Source organism: Chionomys nivalis, chromosome 11 (genome assembly GCF_950005125.1).
Source record: "Chionomys nivalis chromosome 11, mChiNiv1.1, whole genome shotgun sequence".
Taxonomy (NCBI): Eukaryota; Metazoa; Chordata; class Mammalia; order Rodentia; family Cricetidae; genus Chionomys; species Chionomys nivalis.
The window spans coordinates 150,063-169,479 of record NC_080096.1 but is presented as its reverse complement, the minus strand read 5'-3'; the positions used below and the strand labels follow the sequence as shown (position 1 = coordinate 169,479).

At 51.2% G+C, this 19,417-nt stretch overlaps 2 protein-coding genes across 5 annotated transcripts; one reads left to right on the top strand and one right to left on the bottom strand.

The window, feature by feature from the left end:
- Nucleotides 1-101: 101 nt before the first annotated feature.
- Nucleotides 102-5,592, bottom strand: Klhl17 (kelch like family member 17). Of its 2 annotated transcripts, XM_057783771.1 has the most exons (12): nucleotides 5,368-5,592; nucleotides 4,575-4,834; nucleotides 4,365-4,486; nucleotides 3,998-4,219; nucleotides 3,389-3,505; nucleotides 2,955-3,168; nucleotides 2,565-2,709; nucleotides 2,313-2,480; nucleotides 1,840-1,928; nucleotides 1,653-1,726; nucleotides 1,257-1,438; nucleotides 102-1,015 (listed from the first exon to the last, which is right to left on the bottom strand). In XM_057783771.1, the coding sequence occupies exons 1-12, from the start codon at nucleotides 5,466-5,468 to the stop codon at nucleotides 787-789; spliced, it is 1,923 nt and encodes a 640-aa protein (XP_057639754.1). In that variant the 5' UTR covers nucleotides 5,469-5,592; the 3' UTR covers nucleotides 102-786. The 2 variants fall into 2 exon arrangements, with proteins under 2 accessions (XP_057639754.1, XP_057639756.1); XM_057783773.1 differs by lacking the exon at nucleotides 4,575-4,834 and having other exon boundaries at nucleotides 104-1,015; nucleotides 4,365-4,516; nucleotides 5,368-5,468.
- Nucleotides 5,593-5,673: 81 nt separating this feature from the next.
- On the top strand, nucleotides 5,674-19,354 carry Noc2l (NOC2 like nucleolar associated transcriptional repressor). Of its 3 annotated transcripts, none has more exons than XM_057783859.1 (20): nucleotides 5,674-5,858; nucleotides 7,266-7,521; nucleotides 7,632-7,790; nucleotides 8,831-9,005; nucleotides 9,088-9,216; nucleotides 11,059-11,179; nucleotides 11,262-11,352; nucleotides 11,573-11,651; nucleotides 11,904-12,014; nucleotides 12,258-12,371; nucleotides 13,021-13,209; nucleotides 13,362-13,501; nucleotides 14,439-14,550; nucleotides 15,474-15,587; nucleotides 15,994-16,095; nucleotides 17,143-17,286; nucleotides 17,395-17,508; nucleotides 17,726-17,861; nucleotides 18,585-18,671; nucleotides 18,917-19,354. In XM_057783859.1, the coding sequence occupies exons 2-20, from the start codon at nucleotides 7,496-7,498 to the stop codon at nucleotides 19,015-19,017; spliced, it is 2,244 nt and encodes a 747-aa protein (XP_057639842.1). In that variant the 5' UTR covers nucleotides 5,674-5,858; nucleotides 7,266-7,495; the 3' UTR covers nucleotides 19,018-19,354. The 3 variants fall into 3 exon arrangements, with proteins under 3 accessions (XP_057639842.1, XP_057639843.1, XP_057639844.1); XM_057783860.1 differs by having other exon boundaries at nucleotides 6,852-7,521; XM_057783861.1 differs by having other exon boundaries at nucleotides 5,682-5,826.
- Nucleotides 19,355-19,417: the final 63 nt, after the last annotated feature.

Below are 19,417 nucleotides of genomic sequence, written 5' to 3'. Positions count from 1 at the left end.
CTGGCCGCACACTTGCCTATAGACCTTTGCCTTGCTGTCCAGACAAAAGCCAAAGGTATGTTTGCGGGCCCGCAAGCAGAGGATACAAAAGGGGCCAGAGATGGACATTCAGTCTCAGGCCCATGGAGCCCAAAAAAACATGTTTATTGTTCAAGTTGGCTCATATTGCTGTGTGGGATCTAAGTGCATGTTGTGTGCCCAGTTCCACAGAAGATCCAGAAAAGACATCACACTGTATACACAAGACACGGAGAAGATGTCTGCTTTGTGCCCTTCAGGAACAGTGCCTGGTAGAGACAGATAAGTGCTATGTGCAAAGCGTCGGCTAGGGGCTGCATCTTCTTAGAAAGCCCTGGCCTCTTCTCCTGTTGGGACAGCTGCTCTGCCCCCTACTGTTTGTCCAGCCCAGCTGTGTTGTTCGTCCTCCCCCAGCGTTCCCTGCTGCTCCAGGAAGGGAGCCAGGAAAGAGGACGCTCCAAAGGGCTTCTTGGTCCCCCACATGCAGGAGAGCTGACACTTGAGAGTAAATGTGTGAACTGGTAGCTGCGGCACTTCTCATCCATCAATAAATAGTGAACCAATAAATTAGTGAGTAAACAAACAGCACACACAAATAAATGAACAACGATGAGTGAATACAGAAACCAAGACAGGAGAAACAGGAAATCCCTGGTGGGGTATGTGATCTGCCCTAACACTTGGTGGAGGAGACAGAGGTGGAAGGGCCACCCCATAGGGTTTAAGGCATGTGGGACACTGCAGGACCTCTGCGCAGTCTGACGTGTGTCAGAGGCTGGTGGAGGACACAGACAGCGTGGGTGAGGACGGCGGTGGGAAGTTGAGCAGCTCCAGCACTGCCACACCCACACTGCTGCGCCTTGTGAACATGCAGGATGCCGCCACCCATTTGTTGGTCCTTGGGTTGTACTTCTCTATGGAGTTGAGGCTGGAGCTGCCATCATTGCCCCCTACAGCGTAGAGCCATCCGTCCATGGCCACCAGGTCATGTGTGCTCCTGGGGGTTGGGTAGGCAAGAGTAAGCCCAAGGGGCAGGCCGAGAGACAAGCCAAATGAGTGGGGTGCAAATGGAGGAACCACGGGGACAGGGCTAGGAAAGGAGTCCCGGGTGCCCAGGAGGAACCCATGGACCTGCTACACTGCTGAGGTGCTGTGTAGACCACCCCTGGAGCAAGGCTCCCGGAATACACCAGACGTAGTGGCAGAACCACTCACCACCCACCCCTGGCCTTATACACCTGCGGATGTTCATGGGTGCCACACTCTCCCAGGCACCAGCCTTGGTGCTATATCTCTCCACTGAGTTGAGGCAGCTTGTGCCATCGTTGCCCCCTGCCACATATAGGGCACCCTCCAGCACCGCCACTCCTGCAGAGCTGCGTCGGCTCAGCATGGAGGCCACAGGTGTCCATGAATTCACCTGTAGAGACAAAGGGACAGGCTGGAGGCAGACCCAACAAAGCACCCCCCCCCCGCCACAACACAGACTCTACCCTTGGATGGGTATCTGAGGGTCAGGGGTAGGGTATAGAAAGTAGAACCCTTGGCTGGCACAGGTGATCAGAAGATGGGATTATGCCCCTCGCCACCCAGCATCTGAGAGGAGGAAACTGGGATAGGGGTGCGTTATGCACCTGGGGCTCATACTTCTCCACGGTGGCCAGGTGTGATGAGCTGTCATAACCACCCACGGCGTACAGGTTCCCATCTGTGGGAAGGCAATAGACCCACGGAGCTCCTGCAGGTGTAGGGGCTTTGGGGGTGAGTGGGAAGGGGTAGGCAGGAAAGTGGGAATCACAGGAAGCAGGTCCTGTCACCCACCAAGTGTGGCCACACGCACATATCGTCTCCGGGTGCTCATGGCAGCAATGGATGTCCACGTTCCTGTCAGTGGGTCATACCGTTCAGCACTGTGGGCACCAGAATGATGCTATGTTCAACCACAGCAAAGTGACCCTTTCCCAGGACCTGTCCCCCTGCCATCCCCCCCACCCCCCAGCCTGTGGTTGAAATCTTGTGCTGGGCATCACAGACTAAGAACAGATAGCAAGGTGTTCTGGGTGGGCACAGGCTGCTTGGACTTGAAGGGACGGACACAGAGAGTCAAAGGAACGGAATGGTACCAAGGCCCCACTGATGCTGTGGTCTGAGGTGTAGAGGCCTTGGGGACCAGGTAGCCTAGATTAGGCAGGACCTCATTCTCTTGGTCAGATGCGACTTCAGTGAAGTCAGCCTCATCTGCTGCTGCTGAGCCAACCCTTCAAGGCCACTGGGGCCCTAACCCAAACTACTACCTGTTGAGGCAGGAAGCCCCATCATAGCCGCCAGCTGCATACAGAAGCCCATGCAAGGCAGCTACACCCAGGCAGCTTCGCCTTGTGCCCATGGACACCTCGGGCTGCCATGTGTTTGTCACAGGGTCATAGGACTCCACTGTCGCCAGGTCTGAGGTTCCATCATAGCTAGGAGAAGAACCCGCTACTGATCAAGGATGGCCTGGCAGGCATGTGACAAACCCTTGACCCATGTCCACCCTCTGTGCTTACCCGCCCACAGCATATAGTCGGTTCCCAATAGCGGCGACTCCTACACGGGCCCGCCGTGTGGACATGGAGGCCACCACATGCCAGCGGTCAGTTCGAGTGTCATACGCTTCGCAGTCTCCATGGATGGCAAACAGGCTCCCACCACCTGGAAGTGGGTGGCAGAGTAAGAAAAGGGGCTCAGGAAGGCAGGGCAGGGGGCTCTAGTGCAACCCAAGTGCAAAGCCATGAAGGCTCCAGGGGTGGGAGGAGAGGGGGACTGGGTCACACTGGTGCACCCCATACAATAGGGTCTTTGACACACACAGGTCATAAGTGTAATGGATTTTGTTTGTTCAGAGTTGGGGTAGATGACCTAGGGCAAGAATGGGAAGGAGAAGGGGTTCAGCATACCAACAGCAAAGAGCACAGGACCAGCACCCTCACAGCGACGGGGTCTTGTGCGGCTAGTACCCAGAATACCCCTCTGCTCAGGCAGCAGGTGGAACTTAAGAGCCTCAATGAGCAGATCCTTGCAGTCAGGATGATGCCTCACAAGGCTTTCAGCATCGACGTGGCCCAATAGGAAGTCTCGGCTCAGCAGAGGCAGCCGTACACACTTCATCAGCTAGGGCAGGAGGTGCCAGGTAAGGCAAGACCCTAGGGAATACTTGTCCCAGGGCTAAGACCCACTCAGGTGCCTATAGCACTTGTATGATTAGTATGAGACAGGCGCCTATTATCACCCCAAAGGAGCCCCTGAATGGAAGATGGAAGGAAATATGATTACACCTTAGCCACCTGCATTCCCTCCTAGACACCATGGGAGCTTCAGGACCTGGCCTCACCCTTGGTACATGCTGCCTCCGAGTGTCTACATCATGTTTGACCCAGCTCAGGACTGCACGATAGACATCTTCCTCTGAGGGCACGTTCAGGCTATCACTAGAGACCAATTCCAGGACCTAGGGGTGAAAGGTCCTCAGACCTGACATCTGGGTAGGGGAGGGCCCAGAAAACCATGAAGGTGTCCGAGAGTATCAGACAGTGGGCATGCACACGTGCGCCCACAACACACACTTAATGTTCTTAGAGCAGAGGACCAAGCAGAATCAAGATTCGCAGATTTTTGGTTCCAGTAGTGGTGGTGATGGGTAGAGGGGTGAGGGGTGTCCTAGGCCCTGAGTAGACTCAGGTACGTAGAATCAGAGACTGGGGAATCATGGTCCTGGGGTGCGGTAAAAACAGGAATCTAAGGCAAATAATTGGGTGGAGTCTGAAGATGGTGAGAGGGTTGCAGGGAGATGGGCAGGGAATGGATCTGGTGGAAGAGGGCGAAACTTCCACCAGAAACTTGAGAATGAGGCTTGCAGAACACTGGCTGCTAGGCTCTGGGCTGGGGCAATGCAGGGTATGGGCTGGGCCCAAACTGGCATGTTACCTGCGTCAGTGGTTACCTGCTTCAGTGGCAACAGCATGAACTCCTCAGTCTTGGCCACATCCACGAAGTGCTGCAGCACGTACCTGTGCGCTGCCTTGAGCAGGTCACTGCATGAATGCGTGTCTGCAAATCCTCGGATGCCCAAGCAGTTGGAGGGGTCAAGCTGGCTCAGGAGGAACTTGCAGCAGGCATCTCGAACACCATTCAACTGTAGAAGGCTGGCAGCTGGGAGCAGAGTCTGGGGCACGAAGATGGGTCAGGCAGGAGGGGCCAGAGGAGCACAGAGTAACTGGAGATTGAGGAGAGGCATGGGGAGGCCAGGCTACACAGATCTAGGGCCGGAAACCCCAGAAGTGTATGGGTGTGGGAATGGCACGCCTCACCTGTACATTCCCCTCGCCCACCACGATCTCAGCTGTGTATGCAAACTGCACCAGTTGGTCTAAGGCCTGCGGGTCAATGTCATGCAGCGTCACATGTGTCTGGCGGCTCTCACTCATTTCATCTGTGAGGACAGTGGGTCAGGCAGCCTGCCCTAGAAGATGTGCAGAGAGCCCCCTAAGGCTGCCCAGACTGAGGTATGTGGTACTTGCTTGTGAACATAGCGTGGAAGTAGGGGCTGCAGGAGGCCAACACCACCTTATGAGCACGGATCTCCTTGGCTGCCACATGCAGGACGATGTCACACAAGAGGCCACGCTGCCGCATGCGGCTCATAGCCACAAAAGCGTCATGGTAGTGCCGCTTCGAGTTGTGTGCCACACTGTGACCCTCTCGGCTCAGGAGCTGCATCGCACCTTCCATGGGGGCTGCAGGCCGGGCCTGCCTGGGCCGAGCTCGCTCTGCCTCAGGGCTGCAGGCCGCAGGGCTAGGTCAGTGTTTAAACACTGTGAGGAGCCACTCACCCACCCTTGAGAACTTGGGGCACAGCCAAGGTAGCTGCAGTCTATCCCCAGCAGTCCAGTCACCAGGGACCATTAGTCCATCAAGGACCATCCTGTCACTCACTGACACCTTCCAGGGCTCAAGTTCTCTCTCCTGTCAAGGAACCTCCCTAGAGCCAGAACAGATACTTTTCTAAACATAAGCCTGCTCCCAACTGGCGCTTGCCCCTCTTCCTCTGCTCACTACCTCTCCTAGGGCTCCATGCTCCTCTTCTAGTTCCCCAGAGAAGCAGGCATTTCCCAGGGAGCGTGTCCTCAGCACTCATGGTGAGCGCAGTAGGCGCTGGAAGAGTAGTTGGCCAACGCTGTCCCTCGGAAGTGAATCCCCGGGTCCCACTCACCAGGTTGACCTCACCCGGCCCTGGGAGCAGCCCCTTCTGCCCCATTCTGCAGATCTGCTTGCCGGTCGCCATCCCTCCCTCCATCCCTCCACCCCACTCACGCCGGCGGCTGGGGCGGCGGGGGCGCCTCAGGCCCGGGCCCCGGGCTGCTGTGCTCTGGGCTCTGCGTCCTGCCAGCAGGCCGCTCCCCACGGGGCTGCATAACTTCAGCAGCCAAACCCGCGGCGGACTACTGAACGCAGTGTGACTGATTCTGACCGCAGGAAGACTCCTTGGCCGCAGCGTCCACTCTGGCGCCCGCCCGGCTCCGCAGCCCCTGTTTCTCGGCGCCGCCCGCCCTGCTTCAAGCAAGGTTGCAGGACCTGCCCCCCACACCCCCCCTGTAGATGTCGGCGTTGCGCAGCCAACCTCCTTCCACTCTGAGGAGCTCTCAACCGGCGTCTGGCGCCTGGGTTAGCTTCAAGTTCCGGTATCCCAGCACTCACTTGCTCGATATTGCTGTGACTGACAAAGTTCCATCGCACTGGGGTCGCGCTGGATTCAAGCCCTCGAATCTTAAGGTCAGGCTTCCCTTTCATAAGCGTGCGGAAAGGTAACTTCTTTCACGTTTCAGCGTTCCTACACATACATGTTTGAGCGTTAGATGAATGGGGTCTGCCAGAGTCTGCTAGGTGTTGTGTTATATCCATCGAGATGGATACAGCATTCTTTCTTGTCACACCCAGGCTCGCCAAGAAATTAGGTGTCCTCTGACTTAAAAAAATAATAATTTATTTTATGTGTATGGGTGCTTTGCTTGTTTGTATATTATATAAACTATGTGCGTGCAATGCCTCCGGAAACAAGAAGAGAGCATCAGATCTTGTACTCAGTCACAGATGGTTGTGAACCACCCTGTGGATGCTGGGAATTGAACCTGGGTCCTCTGAAAGAGCAGTTTAGTGCTCTTAAGTCGGAGCCATCTCTCCAGCCCCTCATTTGTTTGTTTATTTATTCGAGACAGTCTCTTTGTGTAGCTCTGGCTGTCCTAGAACTCGCTCTATAGACCAGGCTGGCCTCGAATTCAGAGATTCGCCTGCCTTTGCCTCCTGAGTGCTGAGATTAAAGGCGCGCACCACCATTGCCCGGCCATCCCCTGGATTAAAATTAAAAAAAAAAAAAAATTGGAGGCGGGGGCTGGGCCACACAGAGAAACCCTGTCTAGAAAAAACAAATATTTATTCGTGTGTGTGTGTGTAGACGGGGTGGGTGGGAGGGAGAGACCTCAGTATTCATGGAGGCCAGAAGAGGACATCATCAGGTTTCTTTAAACTGGAGTTGTAGGTAGTTGTGAGCCACCACGTGGGTGCTGGAAATCGAACCTGGGTCCTCTGCAAAAGTAGCCATGGCTCTTAATTGCTGAGCTATCTCTCCAGCCCCTCTTCTGATTTCTGTGTCTGTGTTGCCTTTTACGCCCGCCTTTGTTTTTAATCTCACTAGAGCCACTTCTTTTTTTAAAATAATTTTTTAAACTTTTTACATAATAATCCCATTTCCTCCCCTCTCCCCTGCTCCTGCTTCCCCCCACCCCCCATCCACTCTTCAGAGAGGGTGAGGCCTCCCGTGGGCAGTCAACAAAGTCGGTCACATTTCATCGAGGACCACGGCACTCCCTCCTGTATCTAGGCTGAACAAAGTATCCCTCCATAGGAAACGGGCTCCAAAAAGTCAGTTCATGTACTAGGGATAAATACTGGTCCCACTGCCAGTGGCCCTACAAACTGCCCAAGGCGCAGGACTGTCACCCACATTTTCAGTTCTAAGCAGGTTCTCCAGCTGTTGGTCCGGAGTCAGTGAGCTCCAACAGCTTTTGTTATTGATTTCTAAGCACCGTTTGTAAGCCCTGCTGTCAGAGGCACTGCACTGCACACACAGCACACATGAGCTGAAGGCAGGGCTGTCCGAATTTCCAGCTTTATGTTTCCCGAGTGGGAACCAATGTTACTGCGTTTTATGGAAGGAAATGAGCTGTGAGTGCCGGTCAGCCTGCACTCCGTGGATTTGTGCAGAAGTTTAGCACACCTGCTGCGCCTAGAAGACGAAGGCAGCCTCCCGCCTGGAGATGCCAGCAGCACAGCACGAGAACCCTAAAGCCACCAGCATGGTAAGGCGGGCGGGGCTCGCGAAAGGAAGTGTGGCGGCGCGCAGCATTCTGGGACCGGAAGTGAGACGCACGCTGCTTTGAACAACATGGCTACGTCGCGCGCTCCCAAGAGGTGAGTTGAGTAACTGGGCTGCTGGACTCCGGCAGGCGCTCACTCCTAAGGTTCTGTTTCTAAGTGAAGCTGGAGAGCTGGCAGAGGTGGTGACCTGATGTAACCCGCAGGCGACTTGAGGAGCTGACGGTAGACGAGTTCTTGGCTTCTGGCTTTGAGTCCGAGTCCGAGTCGGAGCCGGAGGACGTCAAGGAGGTTGCGGCGCGGGAGACGAAAAGGCGAAGAGCCCTCCCTACCCGGGAGCAGCCGGACACGCGCACCCCATCCAGGTGAGAACCTGCCCCACCCCGGTCTCGCCACGGCGATCTTTGGTTCCGCACTGTTAGCAGAACCGTGGGTCTGCCGACTCTACGCCGACGTGCGTTGACCGACAGTGTTGAAGGCTTTCTTTCTTTTTTTCTTTTTTTTTTAAAATATTTATTTATTTATTATGTATACAATAATCTGTGTGTATGCCTGCAGGTCAGAAGAGGGCACCAGACCCCATTACAGATGGTTGTGAGCCACCATGTGGTTGCTGAGAATTGAACTCAGGACCTTTGGAAGAGCAGGCAATGCTCTTAACCTCTGAGCCATCTCTCCAGCCCCCTTTCTTTCTTTTTTTTAAACCAAGAAAAACACTTGGTACTGGATAAGCCAGTGGTTATCATGTGTTGTAGAAAACGTGCTATAGGTGGAAGGGAAAACCGGATGTAGCAGGACGTGTTTGCAGGAGTTGGGGATGAAACTTGATATTAAACTGCAAAGGACTTAAAATGGACAGCCTTTGAGGAATTAGAGCTTGGCTGTGGCAGAACAGCAGACCCAGGAAAGTAGCCAGCGATGAGCTCAGAGTGACAGCGAGGGGACCTGATTCTGTAAGATCTCTTAGTAAAATGGGAAGCTGTCTCAGGGTTGAGCAGTGAAATGAAATTCGTCACAGTACAAAAGGGGATCTCAGGTTGTTGTGGGTTACCCGGAAGTGTACACATGGTTTGGAGGTGTTACTGTAGGAGAGCTAATGACAGTTTACAACAGTGGGGTGATCGTGGTGGGTTTGTGGCTAGTCTGGGAGAGCCCTGATTCTATGCTGAATTTGAAATGATTGTGTCGAAACACTGTCAGAGGTGCTGTGTGTGTTAGTATGGAAGACAGATGAACCTGATGATTTATCTTTGGAAAATTCTCCTCCTTGGTCATTGGTATCTACTGTGAAGGGAACATACTAATATGGTCTCATCGAGGCAGCAAGCAAGCTGGCTATGTGGAAGGACAAAAAACTCCTTCCGTTTTGTTTTTTCACTGGCCTTACTGACACTCACTTTCTTAGCTCACATAAAGGGTGTGCTTCTGAACACAAAGATCAGCTCTCTCGACTGAAGGACAGAGACCCTGAGTTCTACAAGTTCCTGCAGGAGAATGACAGGAGTCTACTGGATTTCAATGACTCAGACAGTTCTGAGGAGGAGGAGGAGCAATTCCACTCCCTGCCAGACATGCTGGAGGTGAAACCAGGCAGACCTGGGCGGTGGGGCACCTGTGACTTCGATACCCTGCTCCAAATCTGTCTTCTTGTATCTGGTACAGGAAGCAAGTGAGACTGAGGAGGATGGAGAAGAGGATGGTGACACATCCCCCAGAGAACTGCAAAGGAAGAAGAATGAGCCTATACCGGTGACCCTTGCAATGGTGGAGAGATGGAAACAGGGGGCCATGGTGAGAGGCAATATAAGCTGGGTGGCTGGATTTCCACAGGCAGGAGTCTCTGTGCTTGCCTCGTTTGAGGTATCATTGTGTAGGTGAAAAGAGTGTGTTTCTGGGAACTATACAGTAAAGACCCTGGCCAGGGTCTTCCAGCTGCAGCTCCTTAGTTACAGTACATAGTCCTGCCCCCTTTCTTCTTTTCAATCTCTCTGTTAGAATCCTGGCCTTGTGGGGTTGGCATAGAGTTTGTTTCATTTATTTTCTGATGTTGTAATGGGATACCACATACTGGGCAATTTTTGTTGTTGTAATTTTTATTTACTTATGTGTATTTCACCTGCATATATGTTGGTGTACCACATGCATAGATAACACATGGTTGTGAACTACCATGTGGATGCTGGAAATTGAACCTCAGTCATCTGAAAGAATAGTCAATACTCTTAACTGCCAAACCATCTCTCCAGCCCCAGACTGGGTAATTTGGCTCACATTGCTAGAGGTTTACAGGTCTGAACATGGTGATGGTCTTTGGTAAAGGCCTCGTGTTGTGATACTTATTCCGATCTCTGTGTTCTGGGTTGTTAAAACTTAATTGGCTCACATTGCTGGAGGTTCACAGGTCTGAACATGGTGATGGTCTTTGGTAAAGGCCTCATGTTGTGATACTTATTCCGATCTCTGTGTTCTGGGTTGTTAGATATCAAGCTTAGGAACTTGTACATTCTAGGCCAGTGTGCTATCGTGAGCCCTGTGTCTTTTTTATTTTTTTATTTTTAGAGACAGGGTTTCTCTATAACAGCCCTGACTGTCCTGGAACTCACTTTGTAGACCAGGCTGGCCTCAGACTCACAGAGTTTGAACTCACCTGACTTTGCCTCCCAAGTACTGGGATTAAAGACCCACCACCACTCCCAGCTCCTTTTTTGTTGTTTTGGTTTTGGTTTTTGAGACAGGGTCTCATCATGCAGTTCTGGCTGACCTGGAGCTATATAGATCTGTCTCTGTCTCCTGAGCATGGGGATTAAAGGTGTGCACCACCATACTTGTCTCCTATGTTTGTCTTAAAAGCCTACTAATGCCTTTGTAGAGTCCTAAAGCTCATCATTTCATGTACTTCCAAATACCACCATATAAATTTGGATATTAAATTTCTACTATATGAGCTTTTAGGGACATGGCTGGACTTTTAGCATTATTTGCTCACTGGGACATAGTGAATGAAGGCTGTGTCCTTTCAATAATTTCACATTTAATTTACAGCTTTCAGGGTTTTTGCAACAAGATATCTCTTTGTGGTCCCCCCCCCCCCCAGACAGGGTTTCGCTGTAGTTCTAGAGCCTGTCCTGGAACTAGCTCCCATAGACCAGGCTGGCCTTGAACTCACAGAGACCCGCCTGCCTCTGCCTCCGGAGTGCTGGGATTAAAGGCGCGCCACCACCGCCCGGCTATGATACCTCTTTGTAACCCTGGTGGCTGACTTTGAACTCTATGTAGAGCAGTTTGGCTTTAAACTTGCAGTAATCTTCGTGCCTTTGTTTTTCCAGTGCTGGTATAAATATGAGCTATCATGCTTGCTTGCTCTCACGTTGGTTTCTCTAGGGACGGGAGTGGAAAGGGAGAAATCCTATATACTTTCTTGAGCAGATCTGTAATACAGGAGACAGGCTGCCTATTCAAGGGGGTTATATTTCAATTCCTTTTTATTGTTGGCTTGTGGTTCAGTGGTCTTAGCCCACTATTGTCCTTGGCCTGGGATTGTCGGTTAGGAACACCTTTTCAACTTGGAACAGGTTCCTGGAGCCAGGTACTGTGTGCTGCTCTCCTAGTGATCTCCATGTCTTGCCCCTTCAGCACCACCTTACTCCCAAGCTGTTCCATGAAGTTGTGCAGGCATTCCGAGCAGCTGTAGCCACCACCCAAGGAGAGCAGGAAGCTACTGAGATTTGCAGGTTCCAGGTCACAGATAGTGCTGGTGAGCTGGGGCGAGGGCACTGTCTTGGGCTCCATTGTAGCACCTTTGTTAGATGGGTGAATGACACTTTTGTTCCTTTCAGTGTTCAACGCTCTGGTTACTTTCTGCATTAGAGACCTCTTTGGTTGCCTTCAGAAGCTGCTGTTTGGAAAGGCACCAAAGGATAGCAGCAGGTAAGGGGGTGAACTCTGGCCAAGCTGGCGGCCTTTTCTAGGGGCGGGTGTTGCTTGCAGGTGTCTGTCTGGGCTGTGCTCAAGAAAGGTCCTGGTAAGCCCCTGCATCTACCAGCTGTAAGGAGCGTCTCAGCTTTTGTGTATGGGACCAGGTTATATGCCCTGTACCTGGGCAGACTTGTGTCTGATTGCAGGAATGGGGTGGGTGTGGTTCCTGCAGGATGCTGCTGCCATCTAGTAGCCCACTCTGGGGGAAGCTCCGTGTGGATGTCAAAACATACCTGAGTGCAGTTATACAGGTACTGTTCTGGTGGGTAAAGAATCCCAGGAGGAGCCGGGTGGTGGTGGTGCACATTTTTAATCCCAGCACTTGGGAGGCAGAGACAGGTGGAGCTTTGTGAGTTTGAGGCCAGCCTGGTCACAGAGCAATGCTACACAGAGAAACTCTGTCTCAAAAAACCAAGGGGAAAAAGAACAGAATCCTCCGAGGCTTGGTCATGCCTGGTAATTCGAAGGAGTTTGGGCCTCACCATTTTCTTCTGCTTTTTCAGCTGGTAGCCTGTTTGACTGAAGCCACGGTGTCTGCAGCTGTCCTGCAACATGTCAGCAGCTTGGTTCCTTACTACCTGACTTTCCCTAAGCAGTGCCGAATGTTACTCAAGGTGTGTTAGCCCATCCTGCTGTGTTGTTGTAGCTAAGGGGTGCATAAGGCTGCCTTTCTTATTCTACTTTGGCTAGAGGAGGGACAGCATTTATGCCTATACTTGTTCCTGCTGTTTTCTTTATACCCCACCAAGGGTCAGGGCAGCATACCTTAGTAATGTGAGACGAGGCTCCACTGAGGCATGGCAGCTAGCCATGGAGGGTCCTAGGCCAGGAAAGGCAATGGTGCATCTCTTTTTCAGAGGATGGTGGTTCTGTGGAGCACGGGTGAAGAATCTCTGCGGGTCCTGGCCTTCCTGGTACTCATTAGAGTTTGCCGGCACAAGAAGGAATCCTTCCTTGGTCCCATCCTGAAGGTAGTGTGGGTCTTCTATCTGTTCATTAAGGTCTGTGTTGGGAATAAGCCTGAGTGCCTGGCAGACAGTCTTAAACCTGACACCAAACTCTGGGCTGATCACAGCTTTCTTACCAAGAAAATAGAGTGGTGATGGGAACAGGAATTGAAGGTCTTTTGGGTTCCGCCTGGACTCTGATGCACTAACTGGGAGCATTGGGAGAGGCAGGGGGACTTTTTTCCCCCAGAGATGAGATAGTTGTAGCTAGAAAATAGGATTAGATCTGACCAGAATCAGACCCTGCTGTCCAGCTCAAAGACCAGGGTGGCCCTCCATCCAGCATATGGAGATCCCCTGGAGTCCCAGTGTACAGACTTAGCAAGAAGCAGAACATATCCTCTATTTCCTAGGTCTTTAGTCCTGTCCTTGCCTATTCCTCAGCTTACTTCTCTCTTGCACACCTTCCTCTCTTCTGAATATCTTAGTTTATATGCCTGAGGCTGGTGGGTGCAAGTGTGTAGGCTGAGAAACATCAGAGTCTGGGAGGGCTGGGACCCATACAGGAAAGGAGTCTGCAACTAAGTGGTCAGGCTGTTTGGGATAGCAGTTCTGGTGGAAAGTTGGAGCAGTGGTTTGCTCAGGTGTATCTTGTCTTTGGTTTGTTTGTCAGCAAATGTACATCATGTATGTGAGAAACTGCAAGTTCACCTCTCCCAGTACCCTGCCCCTCATAAGCTTCATGCAGCGGACACTGACCGAACTGCTTGCCCTGGACCCCAGCGTCTCCTATCAACACGCCTTTCTTTACATTCGCCAGCTTGCAGTCCACTTGCGTAATGCCATGACCACAGGCAAGAAGGTGCATAGTCAGGCCCTTCCAAACTAGTAGCCCCCTGGGGTATGCTGGATGCCACCTTCTATGGGGTAAATAGTTCATCTCATCTGGGGAGATGCTTTGGGTGATTCTGGCAGGGAAGAATGGGCCTTAAAGTTGGACTCCATTTTCACCAGGAGACATACCAGTCTGTGTACAACTGGCAGTATGTGCACTGCCTCTACTTATGGTGCCGAGTCCTGAGTACCCTTGGTTCCAGCGAGGTTCTACAGCCCCTAGTCTACCCGCTCTCACAGATCATCATTGGCTGCATCAAGTGAGTTCAAGGGCAGGTCTATGTTAGATTGTCCTGTGGGTTGGGGGCAGTGCTCTTGGTATAGATAGGGTAGAGGTTTCTAATCGGTCAGCTTCAGTGCTCTTGGTATAGGGTAGAGGTTTCTAATCGGTCAGCTTCAGTGGGCCACATTATACAAAGAATTTTGGGGGGGCAGGCAGACCTCAAGTATTAGAGCCTTTGTGTCTGGTGTGTCTGGGTTTTGGTGGTTTCTTCTTTTTTTTTTTTTTTTTGAGACACGGTTTCTCTGTTGCTTTGGAGCCTGTCCTGGAACTAGCTCTTGTAGCCTCTGCCTCCGCCTCCCGAGTACTGGGATTAAAGGCGTGTGCCACCACCGCCTGGCGGGTTTTTTGGTGATTTCTGTGGAAGGGTCTGAAAAGATGAACTGGTTGTAGATTTTAGGCAGTCAGCCTCCACTTAGGTAAGTAGGTTAGCTGCCCACAATGCAACACCCATGTATTCTCAGGCCTGCTTGGGCTCCTGTGCATTCAGATTTCTTAGAGCTTTTGGTATGCTGTGAATATGCTGTATACTGCTCTGGCCAGGAGGGGGCCTCTGTGTCCTCTTGAGCTTTCTTATGACACTGAAGACCAGGCTAGGAAGGGAAAGGGGAAGGTGGTACAAGAAAAGAAACTCAAGCAGAGGGTGGAGAAGAAACGGAGGCAGGAGTGAATGAAACTAAGTTAAAGCTGGATGGTGTCTCTCAGTCCCTTAGCTGAGCAGTGGGGCAGTACCCAAGTCCAAGCATTTTGCTGGGTTTGGTGACTATAAATTACTATTCCTCATGGATACTACCCTGAGTACTTACCCTGGAGGGGTGACTGTGACCGTCCTGTATTTGGAGCTTGTGAATAAGGAGCGATCAGAAGCAGTGGGCAGCCGATGCTGGTGACTAGGACCCTGCTCTTTGTTGTTTCAGGTTGTTGCCCACTGCCCGTTTCTATCCATTGCGCATGCATTGTGTGCGTGCCCTGACGCTGTTGTCCCAGGCCATCGGCACCTTTATCCCTGTTCTGCCCTTCATTCTCGAGGTGACTGCGCTAGGCCCAACTTGGGTTGGGTTCACAAATGTTTCTTGGAAACCATTTCTCTTCTGTGTCTGCCAGTTGTGCCAGTACAGATTTCGACTGCAACCCTGTGGCCCCTTTGCCTTGGCAGTCATTGCAGATCTCCTGCATTTAGTCCATCAGAGTCTCAGACTTACATGACGCCTTTCTTGTTTTCCTGGATAGCCCTCATTCTGACCTCAGGTTTCCTGAGAAAGTGAACCACAAAGGTTGAAATCAAACTCTCTGCCCTCAGCGTATCACTGTCCGTTCTTTAACTTGTGGGTAGGATAAAAGGGGGTATCGAGACCAGCCCTATATATTAGTCAGCACCTTTTGCTCAGATTAGAGAGAACCGGCATTCCCCACACCCAGTTGTCATTATGCGTAGCTGATTCAGCTGCCAGCAACATTCTGCTGTACGAGTTCTCTTGTCAGGGGCTTTAGAACTTTCTCTCTGTATGCTTTTTCATGTACCTTATGCCTTGTTGATTTACCTGCTCTGCGTGTGTGGTCTCCTAGTAACTGGGGAGGTATCTTTGGCTCAAGAGGCCATGCTAGGTTCCCACTACCCTCCTTTGTTGGGAAGGTCAAAGTCCATAGCCTACAAAGACTAGTGAGGTATGGGATACACAGTCCCTCCCCTGAGACCTGTCTCTCTCTGTATCTCTTTGTTGCTAGTTGTACTCACAGTGCCTGGCATGCAGCTACTTCAGGCCCAGGCCTGTATACCCACTACCTCCAAAGGTGGTTCAGTGTACATAGGAGTCCTATGGCTGCCTGTCAAGAGCCTCAGGGCTCTGGAAAGTGGACAGGGTCTGGAGGCATCTGTGGGCTTTGAGGCTGTCTTTAGTTGTACATCCTTGTCTTGAGGGATTTCATTGTGTTGGACTGAAACCGTGTGGTAGATTTTCCAGCAGGTGGACTTCAATAGGCGTCCAGGCCGCATGAGCTCCAAGCCCATCAACTTCTCTGTGATCTTGAAACTGTCCAGTACCAACCTGCAGGAGAAGGCATACCGGGTGAGGCTGGCTGAAGGACTTCTGGGAAAGGCCTGAGGCTTTCTTTTAGTTGGCTTACAAGGACTTTAGAAGCTACTGAAGTACAAGGAAGGGGTTACCATTGTGCAGCGTTTGTGATTTCTTTTGAGACAGGATCTATTATGTAGTCCTGGTCTTCCTGGAACTTACTATATAGATTAGGCTGGCCTTGGACTCAGAGAGATCCACCTCTCAAGAATGGGGATTGAGGGGTTTCTGTAGTCATAGATCAATGGTTCTGAAATCCTAGGCCCTGTGAATCTGGGTGTGTCTTGGGAAGGCTCTGAGTACCGTTTTATAGCCCCCATCTTAGAGATTGAGCAGGGTGAAATATAAGATCATGGACTTCAGGGTTCCACCATCTGATGAGATTGTGCCACCCCCTCAGGATGGCCTTCTGGAACAGCTGTATGACCTTATCCTGGAATATCTGCACAGCCAGGCCCATTGCATTGCCTTCCCAGAGTTGGTGCTGCCCACTGTCCTACAGGTATGTGCTTAACACCTGATTCCCCCTTCCCTGGCCTTGGCATCCTCTTTGTGGCTAAATTGGACAATCTCTTAGTAGCTTTGTCTTCATTGTATAGAAGAACAAAGGGGATGCTTCCTTGTTCTAGTTCTACAAGACCAGAAACAAAATTATGCTTTTCCAACTGCCTGGCAGCCAGATACATCGGGGTCATTACAGGGGAAAATGGTCATTTGACTTGGTAGTTTGAAGAGGTTCTCTCTGGGGACTGTGGAGTTAACTTGTTTGTGAAGGATTATCAGCCACTGACAAAGTTGGGCCAGACCTGGGTAACTTAACCAGGATCTCAAGAATTTATAGGCCCTCCCCCAGACTGCCTGGAGAGCCTATCGTGGTCCAGGGCTACCTGTGGAAGTCTAAAGCCTGGGTTGGTCTGGGGGTAAAATGTAGTTCTCCCTCTTTTCAGTTCTTTCTGTGCCCCTCATGAGAGTCTTGTTTGCTCTCTGCTCAGCTATTTCCATCTTAGGCATTTCTCATAGGAGGGAACTGTTGCTGGCAGGGGATTAGTTCTATTACTCATGGGCTTGTTGGGGTGGGTGTGCTGCTCATACTGAGCTATACCTGCTCAGGCTTATATAGACACGGGTACATGTGTGAAGGCAGAAGTTACATGTACAGCTGTATACATGTGCTTGGTTACTGTTGGTTGTATAATGTGGCAGTGGCCTCCCCCATGTCGTCTTGGCTGGGGATGTCAGGTAGTCAGGATACCTTTACTTTTGTGCTAAAGGTTGTAGGTATATGGTCGGGTTCAGCAGATGTTTTTCAGTTAAGATCCAAATGGCAAAACAGTTTATGGTTTTGTCTTCTCACAGCTCTTCTCAGGCTGCTGCAAGAGCACATGAGTAAAGGAGCAAGGCCTTATGCCTGTGAGACCTAGTTAGAAGATTGGCAGTAGGCCCTCAAGTCTCCTTGTGATTGCCATATGGCTTTTCCACTGTCTGGACCCCCTGTGGGGTGGCGAGTAGTTCTGTCACTGAAGCTGTACTTCACCCTTCCTTTCTGCAGCTGAAATCTTTTCTCCGGGAGTGCAAAGTAGCTAACTACTGCCGGCAGGTGCGCCAACTGCTGGAGAAGGTGCAAGAGAACTCAGAACATATCCGAAGCCTTCGCCAGAGAGTGACCTTCAGTGTTTCTGACCAGCTGGCAGTGGTGGGTTGGGACTTGGCATCTGGACTGCCTGAGGTCACCAGTTAGGGTGTGGTAGATGTTTGAGGATTTTCCAGGACGAGCATGGCCTTGAATTTACCCACTCCTTAGGATGCTTGGGAGAAGCAGGCCCGCGAAGAGGGGACCCCTCTCACCAGGTACTACAGCCACTGGAGGAAGCTGAGGGACCGTGAGATCCAGCTGGAGATCAGTGGCAAAGAACGGGTATGGCTGGGATCTGGGAAGGTGGCCTAGTAGAAAGTGGCCAAGCAGGTTACTTGTAAAGGGATCTGGGCTGAAGGAGTAAAGTTTGGGACAGTGAGTTGAGTGCAGCCTGGCTGTGGTGGCACCCAAGGGTGGGGCGCTGATGTGAGTTAAGCTCTGCTCAGTTCTCTGGGCTTCTCCCTACCCCAATCTGTTTTTCTGTTTCTGATCCTTGAAGCTAGAAGATCTGAACTTCCCAGAGATCAAGAGGCGGAAAGTGGAAAACAGGAAGGATGAAGATAGGAAGGAATTAAAAGACTTGTTTGAGTTGGACAGTTCTGAGGGAGAGGACAGCACAGACTTCTCTCAGAGAGGTAAGGCCTGAGGTGGGAGTCCTTAAGAGCTGTGTGTCAGCGGAGGTATTTCATGGCTGGCTGGCTGGCTGGCGCACTGTTTTTTGTTATATTGTTTTGTTTTAAATTTTTATGTCTATGTGTGTTTTGCTTACATGTGTGTCTGTGTATAACATGTGTGCCTGGTGCCCACGGAGGTCAGAAGACAGTGTTAGATCCTCTGGGACTGGAGTTAGAGACAGTTGTGAGCCACCATGTGGGTGCTGGGAGTCAAACCCAGGTCTTTAAACCAGTGAGCTATCTCTCTAGCCTTCATTCATACCTGTTTCTTTTTCCTCTCTCTCTCTCTCTCTCTCTCTCTCTCTCTCTCTCTCTCTCTCTCTCTCTCTCTCTTCCATCTCTTCCATATATATATAAGTCAGGGTTTCTCTGTGTAGTCTTGGCTATCCTGGAACTTGTGCTGTAGTCCAGTCTGGCATTGAACTCGCAGAGATCTGCCTGTCTCTGCCTCCCAAGTGCTGGGATTCAAGGCGTGCACCGCCACTGTCCTATCTGCACCTGTTTCTTATACCAGTCATTGGTGCCTTCCTTCTGTTTGAGCTGGGGATTCATTATTGGTAATTGCCACCGTGCTGGGGCCTCCATATGGGTGACAGAAAGGGCTAGTGGTCCTCTTGCTGCTGCTGAGACCTGTGGCCCTAGTGGGTGTCTGTTGTGTGTGCGCACATGGTTCTTTATCTACAGGAATACTCGGGCTCCTGGGAGCTCACCAAGGAGTGGAAGAGGAAGACCAGGAGGAAGATGACGAAGTGGGTGCCAGCAATTCAGAGGGTAAGTTGTTTCTGTTGTGAAACAGACTGGCCCTACAGTCTGTCTGGAAGTGAAGCCTGAGAAGACCTAAGCCAGGTGTGTCTCTCCCTGGGGTACCAGTTATTCTATACTCAAAAGACTCTGACAGCAAGCTATAGCACACTGATAAATTTAATTAATTAATTTAAGTAGTAATGAATAAGTAATCGCTAAGACTGATTTCTTCATGATATAGCAGAATGTACATACTTCTTCTTTCTCTGTAGATGGAGACCCGGACACAGGGGTGGACCCAAGTGAACTGTGGCGGCTGGCTCAGGGACCACAGGATGAGCTGGAGGATCTTCAGCTCTCGGAAGAGGACTGAGGGCCTCCTGACAAGTCTTGGAGGCTTGAGGCCAACAGCCAACAATTGTGCAGCAAGAGGGCAGTAGACAGGGCTTTATTGTTACAGCACAACAGAACAAGTGTGCTAAGCCATTTAGACCCTGAAAGGGAATTGGTTCTGCATAACCTTCTGTTGCCCCAGCAGGAGGCTGACCCTGACCTGCAGAGTAGTCCCAGTTCAGAGTGGGGGAGGGCGGCTCCATAGCCTCTCTACTTTATCTGTCTTTGGTTTGTGTGCAGACCTCTACAGTTACTCCTAGAAGGTCTTTGTAAATTCATCACTTTCTTCTTAAGCCACATGTTTTCCTTTTAAAATATTCTTGGTGTTTTTTTGCATCTAAAACCAAAAGGAAAAGTACCCTGGAGGATGGGCAATTATC